At 44.7% G+C, this 18221-nt stretch overlaps 1 protein-coding gene across 1 annotated transcript in view; it reads right to left on the bottom strand.

The window, feature by feature from the left end:
- Nucleotides 1–331: 331 nt before the first annotated feature.
- The window catches only part of LOC128847371 (butyrophilin subfamily 1 member A1-like), a 35502-nt gene continuing 17612 nt past the window's right edge, over nucleotides 332–18221 (bottom strand). The window contains exons 2-7 of the mRNA XM_054046760.1: nucleotides 5453–5725; nucleotides 3710–3814; nucleotides 3062–3082; nucleotides 2844–2864; nucleotides 2692–2718; nucleotides 332–1617 (exon numbers count right to left, since the gene is read on the bottom strand). Of these exons, the coding sequence (XP_053902735.1) occupies nucleotides 1100–1617; nucleotides 2692–2718; nucleotides 2844–2864; nucleotides 3062–3082; nucleotides 3710–3814; nucleotides 5453–5725 (965 nt within the window). The 3' untranslated portion in view covers nucleotides 332–1099. The remainder of the gene's footprint in view (nucleotides 1618–2691; nucleotides 2719–2843; nucleotides 2865–3061; nucleotides 3083–3709; nucleotides 3815–5452; nucleotides 5726–18221) is intronic.

The following is an 18221-nucleotide window of genomic DNA, read 5'->3' on the forward strand; positions in this document are numbered from 1 at the left end:
GTTTAGATGGCTCCGCACCTAGCATGCCGGCTTTGTGGATGGCATTTTAAGGCCCCTGTCTGTCTCCATTCATTGTATAGGGAGACTAGGCACCTAAGTCAGCAAACACAAGACAGTGATGTCATTATACAGTCCTAGTGTAGGTGAGGCAAGTGATGCTTTCACCTCAGTTTAGCTAATCAAGGCTATCGATAACCCTCCCAAACATCCCCCAACCCACAGAATTTTTCTTGACCAGTGACCCTGAGGTGAAACAACCACTTGCCTTCTCTACACACAGATTGTACAATGAGAGACAGAAACCTGCACCCTAGTATAAACAAACCCCTGGAGACTGTCTTCGGAGCAGGTCCTGTCCCATGAACACTGCCCTGGACACCACAGCAATTGCTGATGGGCAGAAGAAATGTGAACAGCACAGTTCATATCTCTTTAGCCACCTCTGAACAAATTCAACGCCTCTGGAAACAAAGAAGAGAGTCAGCACCATGTATTCAGCTCCCTCTCCACAGAGCCCAGCTGAGGAATTCCTGATTGACATGGCTATAGACAGCACAACGGACAGAGCACAGGCTGGATAGCAGCATATCACAGCAAACCCCCAGCTCTCATGAGAGGGACATGCCAGTATATTGGCTGCTGGTGCTGGGGGGACACAACCAAGTAGGGAAGCAAATCCCACGACTCTGCCCCCCAACAATTGCAGCTGGAAAACTATAAAGGGACAAATCAGAATTGTCTTTTATGCTTTATTTACCGTGAACACCTGTCAGAGCGAAAAGGAGCCAAGAAACAGCTTCAAACCCACCCCAATGGAAAACAGACCCACAGGTTTTGGGAACAGTTTTTTTAATGACACTGAAATGGCAACAAAGTCAAGGAAGTAACATATGAAATGAATGAGTGACAGTCTCACCTTCAGTGACGTTTTATAAATCTTTGTTCTGCAGGGAGGGAGGGGGGAGGAGTTTCCAGGGGACATAGAATTAAGAGGCCATAGGACTGGGTGGACTGGATGATGCCAAGATCATAGAGACTGGGGTGTGTGAGACTAGAGAGGCTGATTTCAGGGTCCCCAGTGGGATATACCCCCCGTCTCTCAGGGACACAGTTTGAGCTGGCTTTCCATCCCCAGCCAGAGCCAAGGGCGGATTCTCTCCCCAGGGACAGAGCCTGGCGGGAAAGTGAAGATCGGGGCCTTGTCACCAGCATCGATAAATGTCACCTGCCCCCGGTCACAGTCCAGACAAACCCGGATCCTGCTGGGGGCCCGGCTCAGGAGCAGGGGGGTCGCAGGGGTGGTGAGAGCCTGGTACTGGCCCTGCCTCTGATCCATAGCCCAGATCCCCTCCTCAGGGCTAAGGCTGATCCCTTCCTTCCTCCTCACAGAATCCATGGCCACCCCCACAGCCCAGAGTAGCCCAACTCCCACCCCCACCTCCCAGTAATGTCTCCCTGAGGTGAACCCCTCACAGCCCAGCACACAGCACTCAGTGTCAAATCTCTCAGGATTGTTGTCGGGCAGATCCTGCCGTGTGTCTGCCCATCTCACACTTTTCCGATCCTCAGACAGGACAAGTTCTGGATGAGCCGTGTCTGGATCCAGAGTCACATTCGCTGGGGGGGAGAGAATCAGAGTGTTAGGGGCACAGGTCCGCCCTGGGGGAGTGTTTCATCATATCAGTGACAGAATCGGTCCCAGCTGGAGAGTGAACCAGGAAATATTCCTCCAAGATTTACCCGGCTCTGAATGGGAAGCAGCTCTGAGATCTCAGCATTCACTTCTGAGTTTCACTCCCCAGTCAGAGACAGGTCAGTGACAGAGCATAAAGATTTACTGACCCAGTCCTGAGACTCATAATCTTTCCCCTTGTGCACTCATCTATCCCCAGAGTGGGGATTAGAGACCCTGGAATCAGGGAAGCCCTAGTGGATTTCCCCTCACATCATTCACATAGTCACAACTATCTTTTCTCTGACGTGCCCTCCCTTCCTTGTATTTAAAATCCTGGAGCTTGGATGTCTCTTGTTGATGCCACCCTGACACCTGCTCCATCCTGCCACATAGCTGAGATCTGTCATGTCAATAATGACATGATTCAATAGATTCCCTAATTAAAATTCTGTAGCTAGTCATCAGGCCAGACCAAGAGAATTATCACTCTAGATTTCATTTCTAACAAAGATTTGTATTTATGAGAAAGGGGCTTCTACAAGAGAGGAGAATTAGAGGTGGAGAGAGAAGAAAGAGGGTTTGATAGAAATGAATGCATGGAGGAGAACATGGATAAGATGGTTAAAAACAGCAGGAAGTTGGGATCTGATGGAGAGAGCAGAAAGGGGAGATCACTGTGGATGGAGAGAAGAGAAAAGAAGCACAAGCTGAACACTGATCACAGGGACTCCTTGGTTTGAACTCGTGTGTCTGGTCAGCGCTCTTGTTCCTCTACCTGACACTAGGGCGGGATCCTAAGAAACAATAACTGCTCAGCCACTCGGAGCAGGGACGTTTCCAGAGTTATAGGAGCAATGTGTAAGGAGGACATGTGAGGATGGTCCATTCCTCTCCCTCCTTTGAACCTCAGCATCCTCCCTTCTTCCACCTGGGAAATAGTATAGTTTTCTCCTTGTTTATTTGCACAGCGAAAGGGAGCATGATCCCCCCATTGATTAAATATGATTTTTAATTACCTGCATCACCCAGGGATCTCCTCCACTCTGGAAGCAAACACATAGATGGGGATGAGAATTAAGCCAGACAAATGCAGTATCAATAGGATTCATTATCATAGAAAAGGTTGCATCAGTGTGAGAAAAAAATCAAAACAAAAAAGTGCCCTTACCTAGCTCTGTTTGAAGTTTACCTAAATAATAAACAGAAAGAAAATGCCTCACTCAAGATACATGTACAGTACTGGCTTCCTACCCATTACCGACATAACAAGTTAGGCAATTAGTATTGGTTGTATTGCTTATGATTTTCAAGTTGACATGGTCACAGTCATTCAAAAATCTTTCATAACATAACATTGGTTCTACCAGGAGCAAAAATGGAACTTACTGATAGTGTTGAGATGTTTCCCTAAAAAAAGAAAACATAAATACAATTATTTAGAGCCTTTTTCAGTGACTCCAGATTTAAAAGGATCTTTTCATTATGAGTCCTCAAGTAATAATAAAGTTGCCCGTCTACCAAGCCATTGCAGCTCTCCAGGGACTTGCATGTTGAGTTCCCAGTGGAAGAGAAATCAGTGACACAGAGGCTGGGTACCTTCTAAGTGTAATTTGATTATTTACACACATAGACCTGTCCTAGAACAGAGATGGTCACAAACAGCACACAGGCAATCAAAAACCCCATAAGGCAGGATTTTCATAGGAGCCTAGGGGAGTTAAGAGCCAAAGCATATTGAATTCCAATGGGAGTTGAGACCCTAACTCCCTCAGACCCCACTGAAAATCTAGTTAAACTAGTGCAAACCTGGTTTTAGGCTTATCTTAAGATGAATAGGAAAAGTTTTAAACTAAACTGAAGTAAGCTCTTCTTAAACTGACGTGTCCATGTAGGAGCTTGCTCTGGCTTTACAAAATCAATTTAAATTCACACCTTAAGCTGGTATAACTTTCTCACGTAGAAAAGTCTAAACTGTCTTTTCGAAGGAGAAAACCTCATTCTGATTACACTGTATTTTCCCCTTTACAGCTTTACCTTTTAATTTGAACAGAAAAAGAGTAAGATTGACGAACACCAACAAAATCACCAAAGTCACACTCCAACCCACCATCCAGGGAGATACTCTTGGGAAAAAAGAATCTGAAACACAAAGCCCACATTAGTTTGGAAATAGTAATAACAAACAGTACACTTTTATTGTAGGAAAATGTGTCACATCAGGATTTGTGTGAAATACGTGTAGAAAAATTTCCTCCCTGCAATATAAAAGCTGGCAGAAACCAATTTTAAAAAGAGGTTCTGCTCACACTCTTTTGGTAGTACCAAATGATGTATTAAATACTGTCAAAAGTACTACCACCCAACACCTCATCCCCTCCTCTCTCTCTCTCTCTAGGTGGAGCTAGTCACATCACTTGTTATTAAAGTTGTTCGACACGTCCCATTATAGGGCCTTCTTTTCATTTGCTCATTACTTTCCCAAACTTTACCATTTGGGGAGAAAATTCCCATGCTGGTTGTCTGCCTCAGGCTGAATTTTTTTTTGAAAAGTTTTAGCCAAAATGGCTCCATGATTTCTGAGAACGGGGTTAGGGAATAACACATTGTTCTGATATCAGTGTGTGTGCGCACGCGGCTATGTGTGTGAATAATTATATATATAATTAGTAGTGGGTTTGTTTATATTTTAATTCTGCTTCCTTTACACACGTTCTTAATGTTGTTGGATAACCAGGGCTTCTGACCCCATCACCCAACCCAGGAGCCAATTCAGGGAAACGTGCTTCCTTCTTTTTATGAAATTAATACTACAGTTAAAACACGTAGGAAGAGAAATTATAGTTAATCATTAAATTTCCCAACAGAAACCTTACACATAAGTAAAATTTAAACTTTTGTTACACCAGGGAATTTCATAGTAAAAGAAAACCTGAGGCTTTAAGAGAGGAAATCAATAATTACGGGAGAGCAGATAAATATCCAAATACTCTTCACTTCAGCACAGGAATTCCTGGCATAGGAACTTGTCCAAATCCTATTGATGTCTTTAACCAGCTTTGGATCAGGCCCACAGGGTTTTGTTGTTATGGCAACCCCTTTCCCTGTGAAGTTTGCTAAAGGGTGAGAAATCAAACTCTACATTAAAACATGGAGCTTTTTAGTGAGTGACACACTTAAAGGATCATTCCCGGGGCTCCAGACTTTCATGGCCCTGCCTTGCTTCTGACCTGCCATGAGCACAGACTCCACAAATTTCTTCTGTGTTGAAGAGATCACAGCATATCACGTCTCCCTCTGCATATTCACTGGGGCAAGAAGCCTAGACCTTGATTAACCAGTCCACTAGGAGACAGAAAGTCCAACCAATCAGTAGGGCCCCCAATATACCTTACCACTGCCCTTTGGTGACTGTATGAGAATGAAAATCTAATGTGACTTTAAATATCCATTTAATGTAATATGGGACTACAAACGCTAACCATCATGTTTGAATCACAATAATATACATATATAGTGTTACTACAGGGCATTTCTATGCATTAACATGTTTGGATTTCTTTTATATTGAAGCTTAACCCTGAATCTACTGGGTTTAAAACGCTTGTTTTGAGGTAACTACAATATCCCTGGAATGCATTTTATCCTAAAGTTTGCTCTCAACCTAAACTTTATCTTAATGTAGCTTTTTGTGAGGAAATATTTTAACTTTTGTTATTATTTAACAATCTGATTTCTTCCTTTTGGATATTACAGTGTGTGGTTTTGGTGGTAACTGACCTGATATATAAAATGTTATTGATTCTTTTTCTTGGTTCCTTATAGCACAGGACAAATTCTTGTTTGAATTTTCTGTTATAATGATAGAATTTTTTATTTCAAAGAGACCATGTTCCTCTTCAGATTTGGCTTCAGTTGATGAAGACAAAGGCTGCCCTTTGAGATTTCTCCACAGCACCTCGGGCTCCGGGTACCGTCCATCCAACTGACACACCACTCGGATCCCTCCATCCTGGTGACCCTCAACAGAGATGTGAGGTGCAGAGCCTGAAGCTAAAATGAATCAGTGTTAAATGAGATAAATATACAGCCCAGCATATAAAAGTTTATATTTTCAATAAAACGATTGAATACACTTTCTTTATGGCTGATATTCATGGAAACGTGTCTCCAATGGGACTTAAGCACTTGTTAAACCTTTGCTTAACTGTGCTGCAGTACTAGGACCTCAGCGATGGAAGTGGAAGCCTTACAGAATGTTGGAGCGTGTTAGCAGCAGTGTTGTCAGTGATGTGAAGGGGGCAAGGAATGCAGGAGATTTTCCCCTTGATTTCTGATTTTATAATGTTGGAGGCATGTTTGTTATGCTTATTACCTCCGGGTGGCCAATGGGCGGTAGCTATTTACTGTGAGACGCCTTAAGGGTGCTCCAGGGAGTTGTGGGGCACGTGAAGAAGTTTCTCAAGATGGAGGCTCGGTTAGTTGTCACTGTGAATGTGTAACAGAATAAAAGATCCCCTTTTCCAGTTCTAATCTCTTTTGGGTCCCCATGTCCACTGAAGGCAGGACAAGGAGTAATGGGCTTAATCTGCAGCAAGGGAGATTGAGGTTTGATATTAGGAAAAGGTTTCTGACTGCAAGGATAGTTAAACTCCAGAACAGGCTTCCAAGGGAGGCTGTGGAATCTCTGTCAGTGGAGGGTTTTTTAAGAGCAGGCTGGATGAACCAGTCAGGGACAGTCTAGATTTACTTGGTCCTGCGTCAGCGTAAGGGGGCTGGACTTGATGACTTCTCGAGACCCCTTCTAGCCCTACATGTCAATGATATTGAATTCTACATAGGCAATGAGGATAAAATGAAAACAGGCAGCAAGTTCTATATACTGTGTGAATAAATGAACACCTTTTTTTTATTGTAAAGAAAAAAATGGTTGCATGTGGAAAAAATGAAAGAGTATAATGTATACCAGGAGGACTGGATTCAGTACTCAGAGACAGACTCTCTTAGTACTTCATCACAAATGATATAGAGGATGATAACCATTTTATTGAGCATTTGTGGAGCAAAAACCTATAGTTTGGTGGCCCCGGAAAAGCCCAGTGCCAAATCCTTTGATAAGGTGGTTAAAGTTGTCATGTGCCATATAATCACATGCCATCAGAGATTGTGCAGCATTTTAAATGTAAGTTTCTCCTGCCAATGTGGAACATCGGTGGCAGTTTTTGTAGCAAACCTGTGTCGTTTATCAGAGTACTGTGGTTTTGGAGCTATGTTAACTGCCGTGCTGCAGGATAGACTTGTCTGTGGTTTCATTGAGAAAAGAATTCAGAGACGTCCGTTGGCAGAGTCCATCTTAGATGTTAAGAACGGTTTGGGAATAGCACAAAGCATGGAAGTAGCTGCACAGCATGATTTGGATTTACAAGGAAGCACCAGGCAGCACTTAGATTGTCAAAGAGTTGTGGGCACCATGTACAAATTGTCCAGCATTCTACACAAAGCAAATTAATCTTTAAGTAAACAGAGGTACCTCCTTAAGAACACACAAAGTTGTTTTAGATGTGGGGAGAAACATGATAATATCTCCTGCCCATAAAAGGATATGGAGTGCTGGGTTTGCCAGAAGTGAAGTCATCTTGTAAAAGTGTATGATAGAAAACAGACACATGGAAGGGAAAATGTGGGTCACGAGAAAGAGGTTCACCATATTGCAGAAAAGAAAGAGGAGCCAGAAGCTGAGGACTTGACGTACACCATGTTTAATCAATGAGGAGTCCTTGTGGCACCTTAGAGACTAAGGGTATGTCTACACTACCCGCTGAATCGGCGGGCAGTGATTGATCCTGCGGGGATCGATTTATCGCGTCTAGTCTAGACGCGATAAATCGACCCCTGAGTGCTCTCCCATTGATTCCTGTACTCCACCGCCGTGAGAGACAGCAGTTGACTCACCGTAGTGAAGACACCGTGGTGAGTAGATCTAAGTACGTCGACTTCAGCTACGTTATTCACGTAGCTGAAGTTGCGTAACTTAGATTGATTTCTCCTGCTCCCTCCCCCCCCCCCCAGTGTAGACCAGGGCTAACAAATTTATTTGAGCATAAGCTTTCGTGGGCTAAACCCCACTTCATCAGATGCATGGAGTGAAAAATACAGTACGCAGTATAAATATTACAGTACATGAAAAGATGGGAATTGCCTTACCAAGTGGAGGGGTCAATGCTAATGAGGCCATTTAAATTAAAGTGGAAGTGGCCTATTCTCAACAGTTGACAAGAAGGGGTGAACATCAAAGGAGGAAAATTACTTTTGTAGTGCTAACAAGGCCAATGCAATCAAGGTGGACATCACCCATTTCCAACAGTTGACAAGAAAGTGTGAGTATCAGCAAAGGGAAAGATTACTTTTTGTAGTGACCCATCCACTCCCAGTCTTTATTCAGGCCTAATTTGATGGTGACCAGTTTGCAAATTAATTCCAGTCCTCGCTTACAGACAGCCCCCCAACCTGAAGCAAATACTCACTAGCAACTACACACTACACACTACACAACAAAGACACTAACCCAGGAACCAATCACTGCAACAAACCAAGTTGACAACTCTGTCTGCATATCTATTCAAGGGACACCATCATAGGACCTAACCACATCAGCCACACCATCAGGGGCTCATTCACCTGCACATCTACCAACGTGATAAATGCCATCATGTGCCAGCAAGGCCCCTCTGCCATGTACACTGGCCAAACCGGACAGTCTCTACGCAAAAGAATAAATGGACACAAATCAGACATCAAGAATTGTAACATTCCAAAACCAGTAGGAGAGCACTTCAATCTCCCTGGACACTCAATAACAGACAAAAGTGGCAATTCTTCAACACAAGAACTTCAAATACAGACTCCAAGGAGAAACTGCAGAACTGGAATTAATTTGCACCACAGTTGAGATTAGCAAAGGTGGTGTTATGTCCATATACAGGAGTACAAGTTCCAGTGAGAGGTACAGTCAATGTGGAGGTGGGATACCAGGACCAGAAGCTATACTCACCTTTAGTAGTAGTGAAGGGGGAAGGCCCCAGCCTCATAAAAGAAGACTTTTTAAAGCTATTAAAACTTAACTAGGGAGGCAACAACTATGTCCGTACGCTAAGCATAGAAGCACTTCTTGAAAAACATTCAGAGATGTTCAATGGGGGTCTCGATGCTCCGAAAAGGGATCATTGGCAGAATTTATGTAGATCCAGTTGCTAAATCGCTTTACTTGAAGCCCAGGTCAGTACCCTATGCCACGTGCCATAAGGTAGAGCAAGAACTCGACCGATTACAAGCAGCTGGTATTATTGAGCTTGTCCAGTTCTCAGACTGAGCTGTTCCTATTGTTCCAGTGTTGAAATCAGATGGTGGAGTGAGGATATGCGGGGGCTACAAGGTCATAGTCAACCATGTGGCCCAGTTAGATACGTAACAGTGCCCCAGGAAAGAAGAGCTGTACACTATCTTATCTGGAGGAAAACCTTTCACAAAAATCGATTTAAGAAATGCATACCTCTAAATCTCTCTGGACAATAGATCTAACCCCTTTGTAATGATCAATACTTCCAAAAGGTTGTTTTGTTACAACCACCCACCAGGAGTGCCAGTAGCTCTGGGTATTTTTCAAAAGGCGATGGACAATTTATTCCAAGGCCTGCCACATGTCTGTGTATACCTTAGAGATATTCTGACTCAAGATTCTCTTGTAATCAGAACACTAACAAAACTTGGACCAGGTATTACAAAAATTGGCTGACACTGGTATGCATCTTAAGAGGAAGAGGTATATTTTTCAGGCTGCTGAAGTCATTTATCTGGGACACAAATTTGATGCAACTGGCTTACATTCATGGTGGAGAAAGTATAGGCCATTACCAAGGCACCACCACCAAAGTTAGTGTCTGAACTAAAATCCTTTCGAGGCCTTTTAAATTATTACAGTATTTTTCCTCCCCAACTTGACATCTATCTTGGCTCCATTACACAAACTGTTATAGAATAGGAAGAAATTCCAGTGGGGTCAAAAAATAGCTTTTGCAGAAGCAAGGAGATTACTAAAGTCATAAGAACATTAGAATGGCCAGACTGGGTCAGACCAATAGTCCATTTATCCCAGTATCCAGTCTTCTGACAGTGGCCCATACCAGGTGCCCCAGAGGGAATGAACAGAACAGGTGATCATTCAGTGATCTATCCCCTGTCACCCATTCCCAGCTTCTGGCAGACAGAGGCTAGGATCACTTCAGAGCATGGTTTTACATGCCTGCCCACCCAGGCTAATAGCCACTGATGGACCTGTCCTCCATGAACTTATCTAGTTCTTTTTTGAACCCTGTTATAGTCTTGGCCTTCACAACATCCTCCGGAGAAGAGCTCCACAGGTTGACTGTGTTGTGTGAAGAAATACTTCCTTTTGTTTGTTTTAAACCTGCTGCCTATTAATTTCATTTCCTGACCCCTAGTTCTTGTGTTATGAGAAGGAGTAAATAACGCTCCCTTATTTACTTTCTCCACACCAGTCATGATTTTATAGACCTCAATCATATCCCCCCCCTTAGTCATCTCTTTTCCAAGCTGAAAAGGCCCAGTTTTATTCATCTCTCCTCATATGGAAGCTGTTCCATATCCCTAATCATTTGTGTTGCCCATTTCTGAACCTTTTCCAAGTCCAATATATCTTTTTTGAGATGGAGCAAACACATCTGCACGCAGTATTCAAGATGTGGGCATACCAGGGATTTATATACAGGCAATATGATATTTTCTGTCTTATTATCTATCCCTTTCGTAATGATTCCTGACATTCTGTTTTTTGACTGCTGCTGCACATTGAGTTGATGTTTTCAGAGAACTATCCACAGTGACTCCAAGATCTCTTTCTTGAGTGGTAACAGCTAATTTAGACCCCATCATTTTATATGCATAGTTAAGATTATCAAACCTTTTAGTTCATTATGATAGTCAGAAGAACTAGTACACCTCTACCCTGATATAACGCTGTCCTCGGGAGCCAAAAAATCTTACTGTGTTATAGGTGAAACCGCGTTATATCGAACTTGCTTTGATCTGCGACAGTGCGCAGCCCCCCCTCCCCCGGAGCGCTGCTTTACCATGTTATATCCAAATTTGTGTTATATCGGGTCCCATTATATCGGGGTAGAGGTGTATTGTCTGGTGACATGTCACCATATGAGGTGGGTGCGGTACTAGCCCACCAAATGCCAGCTGAATCTGAGCATTCCATCAGTTATGCACCAAGGTCACCAGCTCCAGCCAAAAAATATATTATTCCCAGCTAAAATGAGAAGGGCAAGCTGTGGTGTGTGGGAATGAAGTTCCACTCTTAGCTGTATGTCAGGCATTTTTTTATACACTCAAACCACTAACCTCTGAAAGGTCTGTATGGTGAGAGCAAACCTGTACCGTGATGGCATCTACCAGAATCCAGAGATGGACTCATGTATCAGCTTATAACTATGAGTTTGAGTATAAACCTGGGAAAGCATTCGCTAATGTGGATACTCTGAGTAGATACTGAATAGCCTGCCCAAAGTACCTCAGCCTATAGAAACCATCCTGCTTATTGCACTACTGTTCACTTCTCTAATTGATGTAGCACAGATAAGAGAGACAGAGAGGGACTCATTATTGTCTCAAGTCCAGCGATTGGTTGTAAATGGCTGGACAGAGAGGGTAGGTACAGAGCTCCAATCTTATTATGCCCAAATGGAGTTTTTAAGTGTCCAGGCTGGGTGCTTCTTATTAAAACCCTGGGTGATCATACCTCCGGTAAGTAGACCAGTGGTGCTAACATTGTTACATGAAGCACATCCTGGCCTGGCATGCATGAAGGGGCTCGCACACAGTCATGTGTGGTGGGCCAGAATGGATCAGGAGAGCGAGACTGTTGTGCGGCAGTGTGGGGTTTGCCAGTCCAGGCTCTATGCTCCACCGCAAGTTCCTTTGCACCCGTGGGAGTGGCCTCATCAACCCTGGGCAAGGTTTCCTGTTGATGGTGCTGGTCCATGTATGGGAAAATGTTTTTAAATAATAATCTCCAAATGGCTTGAGGCACATGCAGTGCCCTCCTCTACAGCTACTCCTGACAGAATTCTGCATGCCTGTGTGGCTGCAGAATTCTTATGGTCCACAGATATCTGTGCCCCCCACGCAGAAAAATGCAGAAGAAATCTGTGGGGTACATGCACGTCTTCCCGGGCTGCCCAGGTGATGCACCTGTTCCAGCACGCCTGAAGCAGCCATCAGAGACGCAAATCACTGCAGTGGGGGAAGGGGGAGCTGGGCATGCATGCCTGCATGGGAGACGTTAATGAACATCAGGGGGCAGGGCTGGGCATGCGTGAGTGCCAACAAGCAAGAGACACTCTGTCCCTCTTGCTTGCTAATGCGGCTTGCCCGGCGTGGAGGTAAAAGGCTTTGGGTTGTTAGGCATGAGGCAGGCTCTGTCCCCTGTGGCAGAAATGTAGCAGCCTTCCTGCCTATGTTCCTTCATTGCAACAAAGCAACAAGCTGTTTTGCCAGGGTTGGAAATGCAATTAGCCAGTGCTATCCCTTAAATTTCCTGGAGGCTCATTTTATAGCGGACAACAGGAGTTGGACTGAAACAAAATTCAGTCAGTTTTTGCTTGAGAAGGGATAAGGTATGAAAGAATAAGAGTTCACTCTGTGCGTTCCTGAAAATCTGTTTCAATGCTCAAAATAAAACACTGTTCTTGATGTAAAAACAAACAAACATTGTTAATTGTGCTATTGATAATTAATTGATCTCATTCTCTGAGGCAGAAATGTAGCAGCCTGCCTACATAGTAACATTGTTAATGTTCCTACTGTTAGTGCCTACTGTTAGTTAGTTAGTTAGTTCCTACTGTTCCCATTCTCAGTCTATTCCCCCAGGAGCATAAAACCTGTAGAAGTTTTAAGGCTCCTTTAACGTTGCCAGACCTGGAGCACCCACCGAGTTGGCACCTATGGTACTGAGCATGCTCCAGGGGCTGGGGTGTGAAGAAATTTTTCAAGATTTAGGCTTTTTGGTTGTCTATGTGAAGCTGTAGTAGAATAAGAGATCTCCTCTTTCAGTTCTAATTGGTTTGGGTCTCCATATACTACAGACTTCTACACTTTAAGGTTTTGTTTTAAGAGAGTCATAGATGTTAAGGCCAGACAGGACCACTGTGATCATCTGATCTGATGTTCTATCTAACACAGACCATAGGGCTTCCATGAATTAATTCTGTTTGCCAGAAGCTGGGAATGGGTGACAGGGGATGGATCACTTGAGGATTGCCAGTTCTGTTCATTCCCTCAGGGGCACCTGGCATTGGCCACTGTCGGAAGACAGGATACTGGGCTAGATGGACCTTTGGTCTGACCCAATATGGCCAGTCTTGTGCTCTAGTTGGTTTTTCAAGTCCATAAGCTGTGATTCAGCTACAGCACTTTTTAGAACCACAGGTATTAGAGCTGGTGCAGTGTGTCTTGATGCAAATGTTAACAGTCACCAAACAAAGATTTTTTTGTTTTTAATGCAATTGAGGTGAGGAAATGGGCTCTTTTCACTACTGTCCCAGCCGAGACTAATTCAGATCAACTGATACCTGCAGCAAACAGTGGCATGTTTTGGGAGCAAAGTCATCTTTAGTCCTGACAGAAGCCTTCAGTGGATTTTCAGAGAGTTTGTTCGGATAATGTTTAACAGCATAAACAGAACTGCGTATGTGTAAGCAGTTGCAGAGTAATCATGTTTGTGAGGCAAAAAAAAAAAGATAAAAGTAACAAAAAAGCAAGAAAAGATTGGTTTGAAGTAACACTAAACCTGTACTGACAGAGGAAGAGAGAGAACATGGAAATGGGAGACTAATAGATACAAATAATACACCACTACCCCGATATAACGCGGTCCTCTGGAGACAAAAAACCTCACTGTGTTATAGGTGAGACTGCGTTATATTGAACTTGCTTTGGCCCCCCCGTTCCTTGTTCCTTGACCACCCCCTCCAGAGACCCCTGTCCCTAATCACCCCCAGCACCCCACCCCACCCTGCTCCCTGTCCACTGACTGCTCCGACCCCTGACAGGCACTCACCGGCAGCGGTGGGAAGCGGAGCAATGCAGCCCCAGCCCGCTCCACTCTGCCACCTCCCAAACACAGCACTCCATTTCCCGCCGCCGGTGAGCGCCGGAAAGGATGACCCCGTACTCACCTGCGATGGGAAGCGGAGCGCCGCAGCTGGGAGCTGGCAGAGTAGAGCGGGCTGGGGCCACGCTGCTCCGCTTCCCGCAGCTGGTGAGTGCGGGGAGGTTGGGGAAAGGACGCCCCCTGCCCCCGCACTCACCTGCGGCGGGAAACAGAGTGACGCGGCCCCAGCCCGCTCCACTTTCCTTGCCCTGGCCCCAGCCGTGTTGCTGGGGTGGGGGGTGGGGAAAGGTCCCGCACTCACCTGCGGCGGGAAGCGGAGAGCCACGGCTGGAAGCTGGCGGAGTGGAGTGGGCTGGATCCCTTCCCCCAAACCCCCTCCCCTGAGCGACACGGCTGGGACCAGTATGAGGGAAGCGGAGCAGGCTGCTCCTGGCCCCCGACTAATCCCTCGGGTCACTCTGGGACTGTGGGGCCCCCAAAATTGCCCCCCACCACAGCTCCTGCCTCCTAGACCTTGGGGGGGGGAGCCCCTGACCTCCCCCGAGACCCTCTGCCCCTTATCCAACCCCTCGGTTGTATGCGAACCCGTGTTATATCAGGTTGTGTTATATCAGGGTAGAGGTGTATATCAAAAAGTTATAAATAAGCCTGGTTAATAAAGGGAGGTTGAAGCTGTATTGTCCATTGTTGGAGGTGACTGATGAGATCATCCTAATGAGCTTCCCACAAATCGGACATCAGGAATGGTAACATACAAAAGCCAGTAAGTGAACACTTCAATCTCCCTGGACATTCAATAACAGATTTAAAAGTCACTATTATTGAACAAAAAAACTTCAGAAACTGACTTCAAAGAGAAACAGCAGAACTAAACTTCATTTGCACATTTAACACCATTAATCTGGGTTTGAATAGGGACTGAGAGTGGCTGGCTCATTACAGAAGCAGCTTTTCCTCTCCTGGAATTGACACCTCCTCATCTATTATTGGGAGTGGACTACATCCACCCTGATTGAATTGGCCCTGTCAACACTGGTTCTCCACTTGCGAAGTAACTCCCTTCTCTCCATGTGTCAGTATATAATGCCTGCATCTGTAACTTTAACTCTATGCATCTGAAGAAGTGAGGTTTTTACCCATGAAAGCTTATGCCCAAATAAATCTGTTAGTCTTTAAGGTGCCACCAGACTCCTTGTTGTTTTTGTCAATCAATTGATTACAATAGAATATATAGATTTTCCATGGGCGGGGGAAAGTGACAGGGTAGGCAGTTCCACACGCTGGAATAGGTTTTGGAGTAAGACAAGATAGCACATTAGCCAATGGTTAAAAGGTTACATAATGTCTCTGCCCATGGTCTCAAGTTAGCAAGCTAACATTTAATTAATACTTTGATAAAATGTTATTAGTATAAAATATATATGTTGAATTTTGATTTGGGGTCCATAGGAACGGAGCAACTCCTTTGATTGTCCAACAGGTACATTCCTAGGGGCTAAAGCAAAGAAACAGTGAAAGGACATGATAATACAGATTGTCTCCTTTATGTCTTAAGGCAGGGCATTAGTTCCTTGGAAGGGAGGTGGAAGGATGCCATATCATTATAGTGACATGTGCCAATTTTTTATAAACTCAAGGTTGGATCTGTGGGAAGACTGTTTTCCCTTCAGGAGAAAAACAGTAGGAACAGGGATCCTTTGTTTAATTTGAAACATTGGATGAAACATAATTATTCAGTTATTGCTTCAACATCTGGCATTTCTACTGACGAAGCATATCTTAGCAAAGGCAATGTTATCTTGTTTACCCCAGCTTTCTCTTAGCTGATCACTATTTGCTAGGCCTCTGTTCTCTTAACCATTCTCTGGACTTTGGGTCTGAGAAAGAGCTGGCACAATCCATATACCAGGTTGTTATATAAGATGCACATGGATTTTAACCCTTCACTGACTTATTAACTCCACCTCCACAAGTGGCATAGAGTGAAGGTTAATGTAGTTGGGTCAACGCAGTGTCAATGTAGACACTTCATTGCTTACATTGATTGTTTCCGGCTCTCAGGAGCCTTCTCACAATATCCCATTCTGACAGTACAATTGATACAAGCACTCCTGGTGAGGATGCACACCGCCGATACAAGAAACAAACATAGACATGCACAAGCATGTCTGCATAACTGCATGGTGCATAACTGGCTGGATAACCGTATGCATGGTGCATAACTGGCTGGATAACCGTACTCAGAGAGTTGTTATTAATGGTTCCCAATCCTGCTGGAAAGGCGTAACGAGTGGGGTACCGCAGGGGTCTGTTTTGGGACCAGCTCTGTTCAATATCTTCATCAACGACTTAGATATTGGCATAGAAAGTACGCTTATTAAGTTTGCGGATGATACCAAACTGGGAGGGATTGCAACTACTTTGGAGGACAGGGTCATAATTCAAAATGATCTGGACAAATTGGAGAAATGGTCTGAGTTAAACAGGATGAAGTTTAACAAAGACAAATGCAAAGTGCTCCACTTAGGAAGGAAAAATCAATTTCACACATACAGAATGGGAAAAGACTGTCTAGGAAGGAGTATGGCAGAAAGGGATCTAGGGGTTATAGTGGACCACAAGCTAAATATGAGTCAACAGTGTGATGCTGTTGCAAAAAAAGCAAACATGATTCTGGGATGCATTAACAGGTGTGTTGTGAGCAAGACACGAGAAGTCATTCTTCCGCTCTACTCTGCTCTGGTTAGGCCTCAGCTGGAGTATTGTGTCCAGTTCTGGGCGCCGCATTTTAAAAAAGATGTGGAGAAATTGGAAAGGGTCCAAAGAAGAGCAACAAGAATGATTAAAGGTCTTGAGAACATGACCTATGAAGGAAGGCTGAAAGAACTGGGTTTGTTTAGTTTGGAAAAGAGAAGACTGAGAGGGGACATGATAGCAGTTTTCAGGTATCTAAAAGGGTGTCATAAGGAGGAGGGAGAGAACTTGTTCACCTTAGCCTCTAAGGATAGAACCAGAAACAATGGGTTTAAACTGCAGCAAGGGAGGTCTAGGTTGGACATTAGGAAAAAGTTCCTAACTGTCAGGGTGGTTAAACACTGGAACAAATTGCCTAGGGAGGTTGTGGAATCTCCGTCTCTGGAGATATTTAAGAGTAGGTTAGATAAATGTCTATCAGGGATGGTCTAGACAGTATTTGGTCCTGCCATGCGGGCAGGGGACTGGACTCGATGACCTCTCGAGGTCCCTTCCAGTCCTATAATCTATAATCTAAGCGATGTAATTATTGCAGAGGCTGTATGCCGACATACGTTAGGTAGTCTTAATATTGTAGTGTAGACATTCCCCTAGAAATTGACATAGCCTGGTATTCTCTTTGATGCAATTTCGTTTATTGATAAGGAATGTACCAAGTCCTGGTTCTCCAAATGCAAGAGGAAGCAAGAACAAAAGGAACAGTTTCGTAGCTTACAGTCCCAACCCTCCCTAACCAACAGACCCAGAAGTTCTCTCTAACTTCTCCCAGGGTCGCATTGTGCTCACAGGCTCCTGCTTGGCTTCCCTGCTTGTTTGTCTCTGCCTCTCTCTCTCTTCTTGTTGGTTCTCAGTTGTGTGTGTTCGCTCTCTCACACCCCCATCTGGTCACAATATCCAGAGGATTCCTCCCTGCCCATGTCCTTTCACCCCTCACACCAATGGTGCTAGTCTCTGGGCAGACTCGATTAAGCCTTGTTTAGGTGTGGCCCCTTTTATTGCCTCTTACAACTATCTTAAGTGAAAGGTGCATTCACAAATCAGTTTGAATGAGATTTTAACTCAACCCATAACAAACTTTCACCCAGCTCATAATAATTGTTATTTATATTTTCCTGGTGTTGATACAGTTGGGAATTTTTGCTAATTTTTGTTCACTTTTGAATAAACTAGTGAAACAGGGAAATTGTATAAATCAAAACAAATCAATCAATCCTGTAAGAAGCAGCAGAAGCCATGGACATTCCTACCTGATTCCAGCTTGTGAACATAAAACGTAATGAAGAAAATGATAACATCAGGTAGAAACAGGGCCGGCTCTAACTTTTTTGCCGCCCCAGGCAAAAAAGAAGAGCGCCGCCCCGCCGTACCTCCCCCATGAGCGCCGCGCAGCCGAACCCCCCCAGCGCCATCAAAATCCCTGCCCCCCAGCACCACACCACCCGAAGCCCCGCCTCCCAGAGCGCCGCACCAGCCCCCGCCCCCCCAGCACCGCGCTGCCTGAAGCCCCGCCCCCTCCAAGCGCCGCGCCGCCTGAAGCCCCTGCCCCCCTCCGAGCGCTGTGCTGCGCCAGCCCCCGGTGCCCCAGCGCCGCGCCAAGCCCCC

This window comes from Malaclemys terrapin, chromosome 13 (assembly GCF_027887155.1).
Source record: "Malaclemys terrapin pileata isolate rMalTer1 chromosome 13, rMalTer1.hap1, whole genome shotgun sequence".
NCBI lineage: Eukaryota > Metazoa > Chordata > Testudines > Emydidae > Malaclemys > Malaclemys terrapin.